Source organism: Rhinolophus hipposideros (genome assembly GCF_964194185.1).
Source record: "Rhinolophus hipposideros genome assembly, chromosome: 16".
NCBI lineage: Eukaryota > Metazoa > Chordata > Mammalia > Chiroptera > Rhinolophidae > Rhinolophus > Rhinolophus hipposideros.
The window spans coordinates 16,201,127-16,221,932 of record NC_138062.1 but is presented as its reverse complement, the minus strand read 5'-3'; the positions used below and the strand labels follow the sequence as shown (position 1 = coordinate 16,221,932).

Genomic DNA, 20,806 nt, shown 5'->3' with positions numbered 1-20,806 from the left:
TTAACGCCGTAGTAACCTTTTTCATTCCTACAAACCAATGCAGAAGAAATCGGGAAAGAGTAAACAAGAAGTGTCCGAGCCAAACACAAGGAATGGCAGCAGAAGCGCCAGCAAGTCCAAATGGATCTATCCAATTACATGTGAAGTAGGGAATCAGTGGATGAGTGAAATTCACACACACGCAAAGTCTGTGTAGTCTGAGCTAGTGCATTAGATAGCAACGTGACTAAAGGATTAAATATGAGCAGCTCTGTTTCACAAACATAAATGACTTAAATATGGGATGGAGAGGCTGGGAGGAGAGAAGTAGTAACAGAAAGGCTTATAATAGTTTCCACACGTTTTTTATTTGTTCACAACATTCCAAACAAAATGACATCACATTTCAACTATTGCTTTTACATAAGAAGTTAATTGCTTCATCCAAAGTAGACAAAAATCAATTTCTTTAGGTTGCCAACCAGCACTTTTTCCCCCAGGAAAAGCTACTGCTTAAATATTTTTTGAATACGTTGTTTAACAGAAACAGACCCGCCCTATCATAGTAAGGTAGCAGTTGGGTCTTACCTGCACTACATTTAAAATTTTTCTTGTCAAAAGCTGAAGCCAGAAAAACAAAACAAAACAAAAAAGCTCACTCATGATTTCTCTCAGATTCTTAACAATTCCATTAATTTTCATTAAAAAACTGCTAATGCAGAGAGGTTCCTAAATTAAGCCTGCCCCGACTTGTTCATAGAGAAGGTGGGTGGACCGTTTATCCTGAGGAAATAGCTGTTGGTCCCCCATCATTAATTCAAGAAGGATAATAAACATTATTGCTCTCCAAGCCAAACCTGTTCTCTTCTGTGCCATGATAACGTGGAACTTTTTCTGCTCTGGCCATGAGCACCCCACTTTTCACACTCATGCAATGCTTCTCCTTTGAGCAAATCTTTGACCAAGTTCTATCTCACTAAACAAAGGGGAGAAACAGTACACAAACTATGAACACTGGAATAAGAATGAAGAGTACATTTGTTTTCATATAGAAAAATACATACAAATCCTAGTAGTTTTTAGAATAGAAAAAAATCAGGATGGGCATTTTCAAGGAAAAGATTCTGTTTTCTAAACTGTAAATGGTGTCAGTAAGACACTGATTTTTATATCTAACGCTATCACCACATTTATACACAAAGAGAGGTTGGTCTAGGTTCACTGATGTCTCCTGATTTCTCCCATTCTTTAAAGAGTATCTTTCAGAATATATTTGAACTATGGCCACTGTAATTATATTTGTAGACTATTCTTTTCACTGGCACACTCTCTTCAACCTGACACATACAAAAATTCATTTCAACACTGATTCACTTTGTTGATGCTAAAACAAACATAATTTTCCTGCTACTTCAGTTCTATCACTACTTTGGTAGTTTACTATTATAGAAACAGGTAAGATTCTAAATATGGATTTTAAGACTACATAAAATTCTAACATACATATGTTGAAAGCAAGGAAAAGTAGGAAGGCAGACACAATCATTCTATTTTTCTTTTCATCTATGTCACTATCACATAAAAGTCAGAAGGCTCATGTTACATTCTAATTTACAACCGGTGACACCTAGCTTGGTTTCCAGACTATCAAACCTTAAAATCTGTTGGTAGATTTTAGACCAATTCACTATAGAACTATTTGAAATGGTTACTGATTATTTTAAAGAAAAATAGACAATATCTATATTGTACAGAGGTGGATTTAAAGAACATATTATTGAGCAAACTTTCTAATGATATTTTAAAAATATTATTGAAAAGTTTCTTTTCTCCCTAGAAAGTGAAAGTTAATTACTTAAAAAGTTTCCCCTTCCATACCTGAATCATTCTTCTATTAAGCATACTGACAAAGGTTTAAATCAGTTCAAGATCTCAACTGTTGAAAGATTAAAATATAAAGTATTTTCAGCATAAAAATTAAAAGACTGACAGAATTGCTTTCCATGTAATAGTAATAAACACCTTGATAAAAATGAACTTTAATGGTTAACACTTGATCCTTATCAGTATTTTGCTACATCTCATAGAACTCTAGCTGGATGATAAAGCACTGAAAACATTTAAAAAATCAAGGTAAGATACTCCCAAGGTTGAGACCTCTCTTATAAGAAACCAATTTTAAAATTCCTCTAATACTGAATAGCTAAACTGCTACTATTATAATCAAATGAACACAACTTTAAAAATAGTTTTATCTGATTGAGAAAAATCATAATTTTAATGCGTGCACCTTTAAGGTATGTGCTGTACAACACTGCATCTGTATTTTCCAATCGGAAATTTTTTACCACTCTTCTCTTTGGCAAGTTTGGAAAGCTTTGTCAATAGAAATGAACAAATACTTGAAAGTCTCAGGTCTTGACATAAGAGCCAGTGCTTCAGCACTTGATATATACCATGTTGAAAGATGTACCAGCTACCACCATGTTTTAGATTACATTTTGTCTTTAGCAGGCTGGTTTCTGTAGGATTTAAGGAGAACTTAATCATCAGATGAACCTATCTTCAAACTCTTAGTTTTGCTGAGTACAAGTGTCTAAAACACACAAAGAAGAAATCGTTCCCATCAGAGCTGCGTCACTATGCAATCCTTGACACACTTGCTGCCCTCCTGAGATCTTAGGAGAATAAAGCTAGACAAAATGCACAATCATCATCCTCAGGCTACTTCAGGATCCCACAGATTGTTACCTCAAAGAACACCTACCAAATCCATACATCATTATCTAGAAACACCATGGAGTCAAAGCAAAGAGAAGCCAAGAGTTAACAGTAAGTAAAATAAACCAACGATGTTTAACTGAGATTTTTAAAAAAACTTTAAGTTTTCCTCATGCTTATGTTCAAAGACAGCTTTATTGAAACAGCAACTGTCCTTTGAATACAATCAAGATTTTCTTAGCAAATACATCTCTTTTCATAAACACATGCAGGGAGAGAAGTCCCTTAACAGGCTCTCACACCAAGCACTAACTAAGGTTCTTTTCTACAAGTGACAAAAAGCAAATACTGAACATAAGAAAATGCCTTTAAGCTTTAAAATAACACTGTGATATCTTAAAGTGTGGATTTAAAAACACAAAAAGCTGGTCTCTATTACTGTCCTCCTCTCATTATCTGTGCTAAATAATCAGATAAATTAAAAAGGCCATGATCCTCCATTCTGTCTGACACGCCTATGCTCTCGTTGGTACTACTGAAGCAACACTGACATGTGATTGCAAACAACGAAAACCGTGAAGAACTACTCTCCCTGTTAATTAACCTACAAATAAAATAAGGGAAAGGAAATAAAGAACAATCATTTGCAAACTCAAAAACAAAAAATCCTAAGAGTTTTGCAAAGATACCAACTTGAGAGCTACAACATGTAAAAGTAAAAACTGCTTTTTACACATTTTAATCAACCCATTTAATACAAATACCTGATTTGTACATTTATACTAAATGGGCTAAGCCCCAAGTTCCGAACTATAGTTCACATGACTCCGCAGAGGGATCTTTGGAAGGACAAGTTACCTTTGGAGGACAGTGTATAAATAACTGTAAACATACACTGATTGTCCACTAGCTTTCTTAAATAGAATTTCTGAAATATTTTTGTAGGAAATTATATATAAGCAGTATAATTGATCAGAAATTTCTATTACAACATATAAATTCTGTTGTGTGTGCAAAATGTTGTAGAAATAGAAGGTACTAGGGATGATTCACATTTTTAAAGTAAGTGATACGTTACAATCCAGTAAGAGTCCTTTGATCTTTTCATGAAACTTCTCTCTATATATGTTGAAATACATAATGCTTTCTGGTTTTTCTTCAAACCAAAACTTGTCAAATTCATAAACAAGATAACCTGTGGTTAAAGAAAAATAAAACATATAGTGCTCAATAATGATATCACATCCAAACCATCCCATTTTAAAAGTATATACCCATCCTTTAAATTGCATATTAGGGTACAATAATCAAAAATCATCTTAAACTACTAGAAACCCGAGGCACTTTATAAGAAATATTTTTGTATGTTCAAAACAAACAGCAATTTCAATAAAACATTCAGTGTACATTTACTATTTGTCTCAAAAATCAAATCCTTCGAACTTAAGAGATATAGTACTGTCAAAAGATAACCCTGAGAACAGAAAACGTTATTCCCAGAGACCCTGAAACACAATAATGAAAGTAACTAGAAAATGTTGCACAGAGAAGCTGTTTTCTAATTTATTTTTAATTCTCAGAGATATTTCTACTTTTTTCATGAACTATCAGCACCTTCTCTTTTGAAAAAGAATACATAAGCTCTAAATAGGCCTAACATTTTTGTTTTTCAATATCCTCATTACAGTAGACAAATTAATCCTGAAAATGTTAAAAGTATTTAATGAAAGCAGATATATTTCCAGCAGAAAATGCAAATGTAAAATCACTGCTACACCCTATTTGGATTCAGTCTGTCACGCCTGTCCCACCTCGGCTTCCCAGACAGGAGCCACCAAGATGCTGGCCCTGTGGCAGTGAGGCCCACAACAGCCAAAGACACTCACGTCGCCAGTCTCCAGGGGAAAATACTGGCCAGGGGTCATTCTGCACTGCTTTCCTACCGATCACACTCCTGGATTTATTTCAACATGAAGAACTGCTTACTGGGGGGAGTTTTTTGGTTGTTTCTTTTTACATTTGTTTGATGTTCAATGGGCAACATTAAACAAGCAAAGATTTCACAGAGAAAGCAAACATCAGAGGCAGTTAGCAAAGTTCCCAGAGTTTAGGCCCTACGTTTAAAGTCACTGAGTTAGGAGAGGAAATCAAGCAAGACTTGTATGTGTAGGACAGTTCCCCAGCAACAAAAGGAAAGAAAAGAAGTGGAAAGAGGAAGATGCAGATTTGGATACCAATCTGTTCGAAATGCCTAACCCCTACAAAAGGCACCTGGCTGAGTCGGAGCCCCAGCGGGGTGAGGGCCAGGGGCCCTTGTACGCTCTCAGTACAAACACACCGTCTCATGGTCTACACTAAGGGACATACAGGCTGGGGCAATTTTGACCTAGTTTTGTTATTTATATCTAGGAGCAGACAAGGCATGCAGACAATCTCCAGGAAAGTCAGGAAGGGCCAGGAAGGTATTAAACAAAACACCAGTGACAACCTGGGAATGGTAATGGACAGCATCTCACACCTGCTAGGATCTTCAGCCCCCCCAAAATCAACTGTACCCCTAGGGACCTGAAAAACCCGTCCTTCCATCTATAAACATGTTGCATTGACTCCTACTTTGTGTGACCATCCACATGAGCTCCTTTTTCCTTATCTATAAAAAAATAATCTAGACATACAGATGCTGGGCTAGAGAGAAGGTAGGCTGAAGGTACACATTTTGGCATGCTTAGTACACAGATGGTATGTCCAACAAGGAACTGGATCAGATGATGGAGGGACAGGATGAAGGCTAACGAGAGAAGAGGACCCCAGGCTGGGCTCAGAGGTGCCCCTACATTTAGTGAGGTAGCAGATGAGCAGTCAGCACCAAAGTCTATGGAAAAGCCAGGGGGACAGGAGAAAAGCCAAAAAAAGTGTGGCATCAGAAAGGCCCAGATAATGTTTCAAGAAGAAAAGCACGGCCATTTATGCCTAGTGCTGTTAAACGGATCAAGAACGTCAAGGAAAAAATGTGACAATCTCATTCAGCCACAAAAGAGACTGTTGGTGTCTTTGAAAAAAATGTTTCAGCAGAGTAGTGGGGAGAGAAACAAGTTAAAAAACAAAAAACCCAAAAAACTGAAGGTGAGGAAATGAAAACAGCACTTAAAAGACTTATGCTGAAGGGGAGCAGGTAAATATAGTGGTATCTGGAGGTGGACGCTATACTAAAGTTTGGTTTTTGAAAATAAAAGCTTCCTAAATGCAGAGACTTATCCCCAGTTACTACAACAGCATCTGCCACACAGCAAGTGACTGATGGGAGTGGGAGACAGAGAAGCATGTCTGTAGTCTGACAGGAATATTCCAGTAGAGAAGGAAAGATGAATAATGGAGAGAAAACTGGATAACTGAAAGAACAAGGTCTCTGATAAAACTTCCCAGAGGTCACGTCTAAACTGAGATTTGAAAGATGACTAGGCGTCACCTGGAGAGAACGAAGGGGGCAGGAACAGTGCTGCAGGCTGGGTGAAAGGTCCAGAGTCACGAGAGAGCATGATATACTGGCACAACTAAACGAAGACCAGTGTGCCTAAATTTTACACTGTGGGGAGGTGGTGTGTGGCAAAAGGTGAGTCCAGAGAGATTGTCAAGATCTGCATTACACAAGGCCTTGTCATGGGACCTTTTGAAGAATTGTAGGCAGTGGAGTAGGATGACTAGATTTCCATTTTAAATAACTATACACTCTACAGGGAAGAACTGGAAGAAGGTTATCATAGAAGACTGGTAAAAAAAGCGATTACAGTAAATTAGTCATAAAAGCCTGAGGTTGTGAAGTTACAATGGGGATGGGAAAAAGTAGACAAATACAAGAGAAACTTAGGAAGTACGCAAACCTGGATTTAATGATTATACCCAGATGGGAGGTCCTGGGAAAGAGACCCTAATGGCACTTTCAAACAGAGTTGAAGAAGTTCTGATTTGGCCATTATCTAAATAGTTTCTTGTATCCTGCCAACATGCAAAAACGACATTCAAAGACACAAAAAGATCAAGAAAAGCAGAGTAGAAAAGCTAAGCTAGATTTGAATTTGTTACTTCTGAGCAGCATCTTCAGAAGACAGGCTCCTTCAGTTAAACCTTCAGTGTAATGTATCACCACAGGGAACAGCGGTAGTAATGACTGCTTTAGAAACTTAGTACCTAGCCCCAACCTAATAGGAGAAAGCCTGGCCTTAAAAGGAGCGAGGGGTGAAAAGGTCCTTGAAATTAAATTGCCTTACAAGAGTAACAAAATTATCTGTCCTTGACTCAACAGCATTCATTATCCAGTACTCAAAAAGGAAAATTCATTTTATAGTTGACTGGAAAATGGATCCCTACAGAAAAACTGCATGAATATGAAGAAACTGCATCACTGAACCTTTAAATACAAATATAGAAACTGCAGTACAAAATACTCTTGGGAACCTATCTTCCATTATCTTCCATTTTTTCTAAGATCCTAAATAATAAAACTATAACCATTAAGCCATATGCTTGATAGAGGTACTATATATAACACCTTCCTAATGATCTAACAATTCTCTTAGAAATATCTAGTTTTATCTCCTTTTAATACCTACAATAAAACTGATGAAAGTGTTCCATTGTTGGTACACCGGGAACAAAGTTGTAGAGATGAAATTTCAAAGCTTCACTCTTCAGCAAGCTGTAAGCCATCTCTGTTAGATTGATTCCAACTATTGCATAAGAATACCTATGTCAGAAACATTATCAGTTATATCAGCTAGCCAAATAGCTCATAAAATAAATTTAAAAGTATGCAAAGAATTAGAAAAAAGTCACTTTGATCCACTTTTAACACAGTATTGATTTTATGATAATCTCTACATATTAAAAAAAATAAACCACAATAGATTTTAAAAATGTTCTTTAGAAGCTATTTGATTTTCTGGATATAAACTAAGAAATGAAATCTAGGAAATAAAAATAAAGCTCTGGGCACATGAACGTCTAAAACCAAAATCCTTACAAAAAAATTAAAAGGAGTACTACATACATTCTCATTGATTTCTAAAAAACACTGGGCTATGTAACATTTTTCTCTTCCATTATGAGGGTATTTACTTTTAAGAATACAGCTATAATGTTTTGTCAAAGACAGGTATCATTGGAATATAAAAATAAAATAATAATGACAAAGCTAATATGACCTCAATTTGCATTTCACTTCACAATTTTCAAAGCTATTTCTCATTTTCCTATTCCTATTTCAAAGTTATTCCCTATTCCTATTTGTAAATCTATTTCTCAATAAATTTTTATAAAGGTCCTTATTATCTCCATTTTATAAACTATATCTTGTAATAAAAATATGCTGAAATACATACAAAATTGGTTTATGATCCCATTTAGCCTTAAAAATAATGCATCATGTAATATCCTTTACAAGCTCTTATTCATTAAAATAATCTCATTTAAAAAATACCCTGAAATACTTTCAAATTCAGATCATTTAATCAACTTAAATTCAAGAGCTTACAGTTTCTTTAATACATCCAGCTTACCCTAATTTTGGATGATTTGAACGGGAAAGAATCTGATGAGCCTCACTGGTATAATTTTCACTGAAATACCTTCAAAAGTTTAAGAAAAATAATGAAATTAACATGTCATTCAAATTGAAGATATCCAGAAGCGATTTTAAAAGCTACTGTCAAAATGACACTCCTTAGTACTGGCACGAAAATCTTGATCTCCATCACAAATAGTTTCAGTGACTAAGAAATGCTTCTGATCAAAATTTAATTCTGAGCTATCAAGCCTATCCAGTACAGGAGCCCTTGTCAAGACCCAAAGTATTTCAACACACAAATGATTTAACAAGACTTTCTACCTACCTTAAAAAAATAATCTAGAGTTCTTTTTGTTTATTTGTTTGTTCTAAGCTTTCTATACAATAGCCAGTATGTACCTGTTGGGATACTCTTCCTTTCACCTTGGCGTATTCCTTCAATCACAGCGTAAGTGTGTGTTGTGTAAGGCCATTTTCAGGGCAATCAGAAGAAAGTCAATAACCTTCATTCTGCGCTAAAAAACCCTCCTTGATCAGTGGCATAATACTGGCATTAATACAGAAGTACATGATAAAGCTATCTATCTGTAGGCTCATACATTCCATTGGCTTGTACTCATGCAACCTCTTTGAACTCTTGAAGAAAGAGATCAAATCTGTTGGGTCACCTCATAACACACTAGGAATCATATATATACATGTACACATATATATGTATGATGCCTGACTGGATGTTTATGTGAGGATAAGAAATAGAATAAAAACTGGATTTACATGGCTTATTTAAATTTTAGAAGGCACAATTACTGAAATTTTCATAAAGCATGCAAATTTCTAATCAAATCTTCACCTATTTTTTCTTCTATGGATTCACACTATAGACTTCCATTTTTCTTCACTGGCTCTGATTCAACCCATTACAATAGGGGTTGTTAACTTAGAAGTCCATGAATGAAAGGGCATCCATGGATCGCCAAAAATTATGCAAAATTTTCATGTGTATACATTTTCTGGGAGAGACTATGCAAAGCTTTCAACAGATTCTCAGAGATCTATAAAACCCAAACAGGAAAAAGTCCTGTTTTGATGTACTGCTTTCCCTAAATACTCTAATTTTTCTAACATGTATCCCTTAGTTGGTTCTAACATGCCTTTAGTATTTATATTTCACTTTTTAACATAATACTCCTAACATAATTCAGTGTTACATTAGTGTTATAATAATGTAACAGAGTTTCAATTGTAATTAGTGTTTCAAACTACTCTTAAAATATTCAATCTGTAACACAGAACAACTTTTAATTTCCTTGCTGACCTGATTTAGTCAACTATCTTAACAGTATCTAAGAAATGTAACACCTATGCAAATAAGGAAAACTATTCCTCACAATATATTGCCTTGAGTTCCTTCCTTCCTCCTTCACGGTCTCCCTTCTTACACACATTTTTGGCCTTAACTTGTATATTCTACTTTTCTGCTTCTATCTCCCCATCTACTCAGATTTGTTAGTCTCTAAATTTATTTTCTGTACAATATCCTTTCTTCTTCTGTACCTACCTCGCATTCACTTACCTAAACATCATTATCTATCAAACTGTAAGCTATCCTTCAAAGCAACAAAATATCTCAAGAGATTAGGTGACAAAGGCCAAGAAAAAATTTTTTTAATTACATAAAGGTATTTGAACAGCTTGTCTGCTTCTTGACTGTGCGACTATGTTTATTTTGATCCTGAAGTGTCATAGCTCCATACACAGGACAACAAACAGGATTATAGAGGAATTAGAGCTAATTTTGTTTTTAATCACTTCTAGTACATCATCGGCAAATAATTATTAATATGTATATGTGAATCTTTTTTCGTATTAGTAGAAATTAGATCTAAATAGACTAAAATATCTCTAAATCACTAAAAGGTCTATCAGAATCCCTAGTCTTGAATCAAACTTATTAAATCATTTAAATTTTAAGATAAATTAAATTATCTTCTGGTAAATGCTGAAAAAGCTTGATTTCTGAGGAAAAGAGCCAGAAGCAAGGTTATTCAGAAAAAGTTAACACCAGAATAGTGTGTATCTAATTGACAGTGAGTCGATTCAAATATCTGTATAGCTTACAAGTACCAAGAAACATGGTCTTTAAAGAATAGAAACAAGTAAATCATGTGTTGTGAATAAATTTTAAAATATTTTATAATTTTTCCAACTGGAAACAAAATATATTCTACTTAAATTCCAAATAGAAGTTTCTGTTTATCAAAGTGGGAAACTGGCAATTTCATTTTTTGTGCTTATTATTATTTTTAAGACTACTGTGGTTTGCTTATCTCTGAGAGGTAAAATTATAGGGAATTTTCATATTCATTAAATGTAGGTATTATAGAAAATTAAGTATTTTGGTAACTGGAGAAAAACTGTACATATTGAAACCACCTGTGTCTTCTATTTTCCCCCAAAATAGCTTTGTCCACATTGACTTAGATATTTTTTTCTCAACATTAACATCATTTAGTTCAATTTCAGGACTGATCTTTTTCACAGTGACTATCCCCACTTTGTTAATGGTTAGGTTTCCCAGGTATTTTATAGACTGTAGCCTATAAATCACAATTCAAGCATAGACCCAAACACTAGACTGTCATTCATCATTTGATTATGCTTATAGGAGGAAAGTAATCTTCCAGTTTATTTTCTAAATAATTTAGGCTCTCAATTCTGATCTTAGTTCCATATTTCGCAATTTCATACATGTGCCCAAGAATAAGTATTAAAGAAAAAAAAGGAGAGCGAGTCCAAACAGGTTCTGAAAAGTCAGGGATTGAGATCACTCGCACGTATGGCAAAGAATAAGTGTGAAGAGACTTTATTATTATCTTATCTGGTTACATTTCCCAAAACGGAATCAGAGAGCCAAGAGAGAAGAGGCAAGAGGAAAAGAAGAATAAGAAAAGAGTGTAAATAATTCTAAAGAGGTATCAGAAGGGAGGCCAGGAAGACAAAGAGGGAAAGTATTGGTAAGTAAAGAAATCACACACACACATAGGTATATTTCCAATGTCTTTATGTTGTTGCCAACACATTAGTAAATACTTTTAGCACTGCAGCTATTAAAATTCAGAAATAGTATGAAATTAGATTGGGAGTACATGTAATGTCATTTAGAGAAAAAAGTTTATTTTCACTTACACAAGGTTGATTAATCCAAGTATCCCCATGCCTCTGAAGTCTGTTTTAGGATCATCGCCCTGGAAACCAATGTCAGCCCACTGCTTGGAGATTCTAGCCTTCAACTTTCTCGTGGGCATTAGAAGATCCCAAAGCTGTACAAACAGGCTTCCATATTACAAATAATAGTGATGTTCCTAATTTGCAAATACATTTTCCTTCTCATAGCTGACGTAACCAGTAAGTTGAATGCTTTCAATTAACTTTTGTAGGCAAATCATAGGTTCAACAAAGACTGTGTCTAGAGATCCCTAAAAGAAGTCATATACTTATTCCAATTTAGAAGACTGATAACAAAGAATAAATTTTGAAAAGGTAACAAATACACAGAAATCTAAAATAATGAGATGCCTTTATTTACATGTGTCCGTGTATGTATATGCATGTATATACATACGTGTGTATATATATATATACACACACGTATGTATATACATGCATATATATATACTGTATGCACACACCAGAATTGGTAATTGGCACACTGCTTCCTTCAGAACTTGTCACGCACTTGGCCCGTGCCTCTGACAATATATACTTATGTAGGCTCTATTCTATGAAAGGATGATTAGTCCCTAATCAGAAGGAAAACAGGCCTGAGTTAGGGAGGGGAATGAAGGAATAATGAAGGAATAATACTAATAGTATTCCAACCCATATGATAACCATTTTACAAATTTTCGGTTTTAAAAGAAAAAAGTAAGATGACTTTGTTTTAACTAACTATATTCCTTAAGACTGAGATCAAACAAGAGACAGCTATCCTAAGATAATGTAAGACAGCTATCAAGTATTAGATAGCAAGCAACAAACCAATCAATGCAAAATAAAGTTTAAAAAAATTAATCATTTTCTAAATTGGACACAAGTCATCAAGCAAAACAGATTTACAAAACTGGTGTGAGTTTTATAAAACTTTACAAAACAGGAATATCTGCATTTCCCCCCCCATTTCACTACCATTTCAGGCACTGTTGAGCAAAGGACTCCTAATAAAAGGAGGATCCTGTTACCTAAAATAAAATGTGAAGACTTGTGATCTTGCTTTCAAACAGGGTCAGGACTCTGGCCCTGAAGCTAAATCCAGTAATTAGATTGGTTTTACCTGGTCCCTTCTTTTATTACTAACAGATCTCCCTTATACGTTTATAATGTATTTCAGAATTAAGAGCATTAAAAAAGAATTGAGTTATTTTAATGATGCTTATCAGAAAATTATTAAAGAGTTAACTAAAAATCTTTCACCAACATAATAAAATTCTCTAAGGGGCAAAGAAACTGGATGACTGTATTAGTCTCGAGGATTTGCACACGGACGTTACCAGCTGAAGTCTGATTTAGTTTTCAATGTTCAGTAACGCCAAACACAGAAAACAAAACTTACCTTGAGAAGCAGCTGTTCATGTTGCAGGTTATCAGAATCATATGGCCTTTTCCTCACACTTTCTACATCCAAATAGAGCTGTTTATAACCAGATATCTGCAGTAAGCATGCCTTCATGCAGATTTTAAAACTAAAAATGATAAAATTATTTTTAAAAAGTCATGCCTTCATATCACAGTAAAGTAAAGCCTTCCATGGTTTTTGGTTCGTGTGTCTATTTAGAAACCATTTCCTAGCTTTCAGTTTAATACACTAGGCATCAACAGCCTCCTTCAACACAAAACATTACACAAACTATCATGTAGGATATGACAAAACAAGGCATAGAAAGAATACGAGACATGGTAGGAACAGCAAACTTTGCAATTGCAAGGATTTGTCCTGCTCTTCATGTTGTTTCTAGGCAATTTCATACATTCCCTAATCTTTATTGCCACATTTGCCAACAGACTTCATTTTCCAAGCACGTACATCTCTAAACCAATTAATGACATCACTAATCATTTGTTCCCCAAGCTAGAATCTCCGAGTTCTGACCGTCCTCTCTCCATCCACAATACATCTTGTTTGCTAAAAAACAAAACAAACAAAAAAAAACAAAACAAAAAAAAAAACAAAAAAAACCCCCCCACAAGAACCCAGAGGACAGCTGCACGCAAGCTCGGCGTGTACCTCCACTCACTTCTCCAAGCACCACTCTGCAGGTTCTCAAGCCCAGCTGCAAAGGCCTCCCTTTCATTCCCACACACGCAGATACTTTGGGCCTTGTTGGCGCTCTTTCTCTGCATGGCATGCCCTCCCCTACCCATTCAAAAAGGTCCAGCTCAAATGTCACCTCTTCTATGGAACCAGCCCCACAGTCTCTCCTGGACCCTTCCCTGTTCCAGCCAAAACAAATTGCCCCTTCCCCTATATGTACATAGAAAATGCTGAATAAAGGAAAAAATTGCTAAATACTAAGTCAATGTACTAGTGCTGGGAACACAAAAATGGAATAAGACACGTCCTTCTCTTACAGAACTTAGAATTTATGAGGGGAAAAGCAAGAGTCCACCAATGATTACAGCACAATGGGTTATGCTATGACAGAGAGCTCTGTGAGAGGCCAGAGCAAAGTCACCTGACTCAGACTGGAGGAGCCAGAGGGACCTTCCTGGAGGAGGACAGAGGAACTGAATTTTGAAGAACAAGGACATAGTAGCTTAAGTTATTTAACTTTGGGAAAGTGATGGTAAGTTACCTTAAAGAAGGCCCATGGCAAACTGGCAATAGTACTGGACTGGGAACCAAGAGAGACAGTTTTAGTTCTGCTCCCATCATTCACCTCTCGGGACCTCAATTCCTCACGTACCGAAGTGAAATGGTGGGAAGAGATGCTCTCCACAATCCCTTCACCTCTGATGTTTTACAACTGCGTGCGATCTCTACAATTCACAGGATGTGGGTGCAGAACAAAAGAGAATGCTGGAAAAACAGCGTACCTGACATCCTTCTCAGGGTTAATATTCTTTTCCTTCATTATACGTTCTACACATTTGTCCACTTCACTCTGAGCAAGTGTCGCTTTCTGTAAAACCTATTGATGTGACAAAAAGCTGATTGAGAAAAATCCCTTATAGCTGAAAAAGAATAGTATGTTTTGAGGTATTTAGTCAAATCTACAATGCAGATATTAAAATGCAAAACAAAACAAATTTGTTTCAAATTGCCACTAGGACTAAATTCAATCAGTTAATTATTGAATTAATTAAAAGAGAAGTAGCATGCTGCTTCCAATAAAAGTTTCCTTAACTGAGAATCAACAGGCTGTCAGCTGATGAGTTCTTAGCAAAGGAGCCACAGTGTGCTTATGAAGCAAGCACTTTTTATAAAATTCAAAAATTACATAATAAAGATGTAGGTACAAAAATTTTTATGTACAAGTCAAATTTTAAATGCAGATGAGCACAAAGGAGAACTTAAAAAATCTTGAACTCTCACCTCCAGTAACAGCCACTCGTAACAGATTAGCATATAATCTTCCAGTCTTTTTTCCATGCATTTGAAACAGATTTCTTAAATAATTTGGCCTACAAATGTCCACTGGGTCCTTCCTTTCAACAACCAAGCAAGTGCAGGTCTTCCTTACCCTTTGAGTTTCTTTAACTCTTGTCCCTCTGTAAGTTACCATCAAAATCCGCTCTGGTATCCAGGCAAAACACTCCCATCCTTTCTCTGCTTATCCTGCGCTTTCATCTGAAATGCTCCTTTCCTCAATCTCTAAATTTATCAATTCTTCCCATTTTTAAGTTAGCTCACATACCAGGCCCAGGAAGCTTTCCCTGGTTCCATTCAAGTTGAAGTAACATGTCCTCTCTTGGAATCCCCATAATTGTTTATTTGTAATCTTCCCATGACTCTTATGACTTTATTATATATTAAGTGGAAAATTCTTTGAGGACAGATTCTATTTGTATCTATTTTCACATCCTGCCCATAAGAGATAATTGACAAAAATATATACATTTGTGTTAGTATATACACAGTGTGAATGCTTCATTTTTTTTAATAAGTCATTCTCCAGAACGTAACTGATATGTTGCAATATTCAACAAGGTCCATTTTGTTTTTGGTATGAATCAGTAACTCATATCAATAACACTAGATAGTAGCAAGTCAACATTTTTTTGATCCTATATTTTTGACTCACATTATCCATCATGACCAAGTACATACATACAGCACATATATATATGGATATCTAAAATATATACAGATGCACATACACACACAACTAAAATTAAAATGTCGTAAAACAATATTTAACCTTATTATGACCAATATTCTTTAATTATTTTCGATTCCTTTTGTCGTTACTGTTTAATGCTGGCTGTGCCCTACAATGGAATTTCAAACAATGATCTAAATGACCCATGCTCTACCTATGCCACACCACATGTCAATATAGAAAAAATCTGAACTACTAGGGAAGTACAGAACATAGTAGACTGAATCACTGGTCCCAATTTTTCACTCCCCTGTAATGGAATCATATACCCCATATGTCTACCATGGCCTTACACCATATTTCTCCACCTTGACGTGGGCTTGGCCACATAACTTACTTCAGCCAATGGAATAGTAATGGCTACACCACCAGGAAACAGAATACATCTGTGTAGTTAGGGCTTCAATGACCCACTGTGACAAGAACATTCCCCAGGTACTCACTACTGTTCCAGAAGAAGACAATTGGAACAGGCCTGAACTTGACACCAGTTTGAAGAAGTCTCTCCAGCTGGCCCACAGACACATGAGCAACAAATAACATACTGTTATATGCCCCTGGGATTTTATAAGTTTGTTACACAGCAAAAGCTCACTAATATAGTATGAGCTATAACTTACTTCGGATCAAAACGTACATGACCCAGGGTAGTCTGTAACTACCCAAAATTGCTTGCTTTCCTCTCACATGAGAAGCTAGCTAAGGACACAGTCTAAAAGAAGGTTTTCCCCCAAGACCCCGCTTTCTCCAAAACTCTCAAGTCTTGAGGCAAAACAAGCAAAATCTCAGAACAGAACAAAGTATTCAAATATCTCTTTATGTATGAGTAGCGCATGCACACACACATAGATAAAATATTTTAAAAGTAGAATATTACTTCTAAAGTGGGAAAATTTCACTCTTTACAGTAAGTACTCTTTACAGCAAAGACTCTTCCAGTAAGATATTAGTAATTAATTCTAAAATTAAGGCATTCTTTTAAAGAAAAAGTACCTCCTTGTTAAATTTTCTAGAATTATCACCATGATAGGAACTTACCTTATTCTTGGAGTATGTCAAGGAATGTTCTGAAATGGAAAAAAAAAAGAAAGTTATCACTTAAATGTTGTTTGTGTATTACTCCATAAACAAAGAGTATAAATACCAAGGCAGAGATAAATTACTTTAATAGTTCTAAAAGATATAATTTCTACATGAATAACATAGCAAACACCTTAAAATTTCATCCTTACAGTACAGAGAACTAGATGTGATTCCAAAATCCTCAACCCAACACAGTATACCAGAGCAAAGAGATGAAGTCACCTAACTTCCCCAAAGTCACCTGTTTCTCTGCAGATCCCCGAGTGTCTACCAACCAACCACTGCGAATTCACCCGTGGCTGCCTCAGACTAGCTCGGGTCCCAGAAACTCATCTTAAGACTACAGTGAGAGTGTTCTCTACTACATAGTTTTCATTTCTTAGCCTTCAGGAGTAAGTGTTGAAATTTGATGAGCTACCAACTGAATCATACAACACATGGGGCAAAAATGAAAAGACTAGACTATTTGCCTAACCTTCCTCTAACCAGACATACAGCAAAAGAGCTTCTCCATTTTTGTCTTGTTTCAAGAATGACTAGAACATTTTTACTGGTTTATTTTCTTTTTAATTGGCATATTTACTTACAGTCTTTTTCTCAGCAATTTGAAAATTTTGAGAAAAGTGCTTTTGTCACAAAGTTAGGCTTTAAACGTATGTTCTTCTCCCCACATTATAAAACACCAACCCATACTGCCAAGATTTCTTATCAAGAGGTACTTTGTTCTTCTCAGAGCAGTCAAAAGGGCAAATCAAAAGAGCAGGCAATAATTTCAGTCAGCCACAAAGCTGTGAGAAAACTAGGAAGTACTTAAACTTCAGTCATCCAGCTGCCCTGAGGCTTGCTCTTTCATTCTCTCACCCTTCCCATGTTGCCTTGGATACCAATGCCCACTCTCCAAATCTCATAGGGGTAGATTTCTTAGTTGAAGCACACTTGTTCAACACAAAAGAGGGTCTGATTAAGTTCATGATTTTCCGTTTAACACAGTGATCATACACTGCAGCTGATCCCTGGTCTTCCTAATCATGGCCAAAGAGAGAATGACCTCTGCCACATTTCTCACTCCTCTGTATGTTAATTTAAAGCAATATTTTCAATTATGTATTAGAAGCTGATGAATTTCAGAAGGTAGCAGAGTAATTTTATTCAACAGAAATATAATGCAAGCCAAAATGTGAGCCACGTGTACTTTAAATTTTCCAGTAACCATATTAAAAGAAACAAAATTGATTTGAATATTTTAACCCAATATAGCCAAAATATTTTTGAACATATAATGAATACAAACAATTGCTAATGAATTTGTTTACATTCTTTGCTCATATAAAGTCTTTGAAACCCAGTGTATGTTTTATACTTCCTCACATCTCCATTTATACCAATCACATTTCAAGTGCTCAATAGCCGCATGTGGCTTCTGGCCAGAGTACTGGACAATGCAGATTTTGAGTCTAACACTCTTTCCTAGGGAGCACTGGATACCTATTGCTGTCCCTTCATGAATTACATAAGGGATTAAAAAATTGATGAAGGACGCTCAGCATGAAAATGGATCTAGATGCAATCACTCTATCCCATCACTTGAGTGAAAATTTCAAAGGGCTCACAGAAGTAGAGATTTTTCTCTAGAATATAATTTGCAGCTATAATCTAAGAGAAAACTGACGAATTTCAGGAGCCAGAGATCATCGTTTGCACAATGAGGAATTAAAGAATAATCCCCTTTTCCATAAAATCATACAGTTTTAGAGCTGGAAGGTTTCAAAGCTAGATATCAGAGGTGATGAAAATGAGTTTAAGGGAGTTGATCAGGATACACAATGAGGGCATCTGTCACTATGCGTACTGAGAAAAAATATTCATTCACAATTAAAATTTTATTAGTTTTTAATACTTTTTGAGTAACATTACCTATCCTGTGTGTCCTTTGTGCACCTACATAGGTATCAAATATTCGCTGCAATTCACACTTTCCCGTCATCTGTCGTAAGAGCCATTTCATCCAAAATCGAAAAAAGTGCCCATAGAAGAACTCCCACAAAGAAATGAACATTTCTTCCTGGAGAAGGAAACATATGTTTAATGACCTTAAAGTGGATAGTAAGATGGAAAAAAAATTCGTCTACCCAACTCATCAAACCTCAAATTAATATGCCAGGTTATCCCACTGTGTCTATTTTGTAGCAGTGTTTAGGAATGGAAGAAAACAACGACCGGTATATAATACATACCATTTAGATTAATTAAATGATGTCGGGTCCAATGGTCAATTTATCACTTTTAAAAAATTAACTGTAAAACTCATAACTACTTAAGATTCCAGCTCTCCGTTCCTTATTTTAATTTCTCACTCTTTGAACATTGGAACTCAACAGTTCCCGAACCCAAAGAACCCAACTAAGCAACAATTAAATCTCATACACCACATATGAGAATCATTACGAGGCATACACCCTTCTTAATCCCCACGAATAGCTCCAGTGACATCTATTCCACAGTCGGGTGATGCCAGCACCTAGAAACACCACACATGGCTTACAGATTCAAGGATACGGACTGAACACTCTGTAGATCACCTCCTGGCCAAGTCTTGACTTTCCATTCCAAAGGTGAAGGCCAGAGAAACCACGAAGAGCAATAAACCACATCCTCAGCAAAACGGAATCTTTTTAAGTCCTAAGAAAAATCTTCAGCTCCAAAAGGAAGCGCGGTGGGGGCAACGCAAGCGAGGACTTAGAAACAAACAAAAAGCTCATCTCCTGCCTCCGGGAAACAGGCCCAGGGAGACGCCATCTCCAGCCCTGCCCCTTAGGGACTGTCCCATTCGAAATCCCCGCAGGTCAGTGCGGAAAACGTGCACCTCTGACAGGGGCTGACCTGTAACTCGAAAACGAACCCATCCAGTCCGCGCTCAGGACAGAAGAACTGCCGCGCGGAGGGACCGCACGCCTCGCAGCGCCTGTGCAACCCCGACCTCGGGGCGTCGCTGCGCTCAGTCCCGCTGCCCAAGCCCAGCGGAGCCGAGCTCGCGCGCGGCCGCCAGTGGGAGGGAGCGGCTTGCACAAAGCCCCGCCCGCCCAGGCGCCCCGCGGATCTGCCGTGGGCACTGCGGGGTGCGCGCAGCCCGCGAGCCCTCAGCGCACCCGCACGGAAGCAGCTCGGGGCGAGAGGAAAAGAAACAGCAGCCACCTGACAGGAGCGGAAGAACCATGGGGAGCTGGAGTCCGTCTCGGTTTCCCCAACCGCAAACAGCCGGCAACGGAAATGACGCTACTTGTAGAGCGCTCCCAGCAAGCACCGAGACCCGGAAGTGAGGGAGGGCGCCCGCAGGAACGCCTCCGGCCTCCTTCGATTGGTCCGCGCTCCACCAATTGCTAACGCAGCAAGGAAGTCGCGCCGGGTTGCCTGGGCGCGCGTGCTCGGATTCTAGGGACGCCCAGCGGTTTCCCTGGCAACGGCTGCTGGAGGCACGCCCCGCGCCAAAGGTTGGTCTTTCCTAGCGCCGCTGTGGAGACTGCGCTCGCTGTGCACCGCGGGTGGCGGGGACGCGTTGTGAGCGTGTACTTACTGCTTCTGCACGGGAGCGCGGAAGGAGCAGTGCGGTTTGGGAACGGTCATAGCGCCAAGGTTACAAAAGAGCTTTCACCGACAGTGGTCGCAGGTCTGTGTGTTTTCCCTCCGTGGTTGGGAATTGGCACACGCGGAGAGCCGACACACATTACACGCGTTTTTGCTCCTGGGAGAGGGTTGGCCCCTGCCCCCCGCCGCGTTCAAGGGTCACCTGTAATTATTCATAGTCCCGCTTTCTGGAGGAGGAAACGGAATTCCGTGGAATGACTTGCTCGTGGCTACTAAGTGGCAGAGAAGGAAAGCGCTGTACGTATTAAAAAGAAGTGTGGACTTCGTTCCATAGTAACAAACCTCGAACAGTTAATGACCAAACATTTATTCCTTCACTGGTTGTGCTTCTTGGAAAAGTAATGTATGTACATAATTTTTTAAAAACTCGAACTTCAAACAGTATATTCGTTAATTGAAGTACTTGTTGGTTGTCTATTATGCACCAGGCGGTACATAAACAAAT

The 20,806-nt window shown here is 37.3% G+C and overlaps 1 protein-coding gene across 3 annotated transcripts; it reads right to left on the bottom strand.

Annotated features, from left to right (window-relative positions):
• Positions 1 to 326: 326 nt before the first annotated feature.
• On the bottom strand, positions 327 to 20,005 carry ELMOD2 (ELMO domain containing 2). 3 transcript variants are annotated; one of them, XM_081077827.1, is made up of 9 exons: positions 19,912 to 20,005; positions 18,634 to 18,781; positions 16,675 to 16,703; positions 14,351 to 14,445; positions 12,870 to 12,999; positions 11,447 to 11,580; positions 8,253 to 8,321; positions 7,308 to 7,441; positions 327 to 3,895 (listed from the first exon to the last, which is right to left on the bottom strand). In XM_081077827.1, the coding sequence occupies exons 2-9, from the start codon at positions 18,773 to 18,775 to the stop codon at positions 3,750 to 3,752; spliced, it is 879 nt and encodes a 292-aa protein (XP_080933953.1). In that variant the 5' UTR covers positions 18,776 to 18,781; positions 19,912 to 20,005; the 3' UTR covers positions 327 to 3,749. The 3 variants fall into 3 exon arrangements, with proteins under 3 accessions (XP_080933953.1, XP_080933951.1, XP_080933952.1); XM_081077825.1 differs by having other exon boundaries at positions 328 to 3,895; positions 19,299 to 19,972; XM_081077826.1 differs by having other exon boundaries at positions 328 to 3,895; positions 19,600 to 19,966.
• Between the last annotated feature and the right edge of the window lie 801 nt (positions 20,006 to 20,806).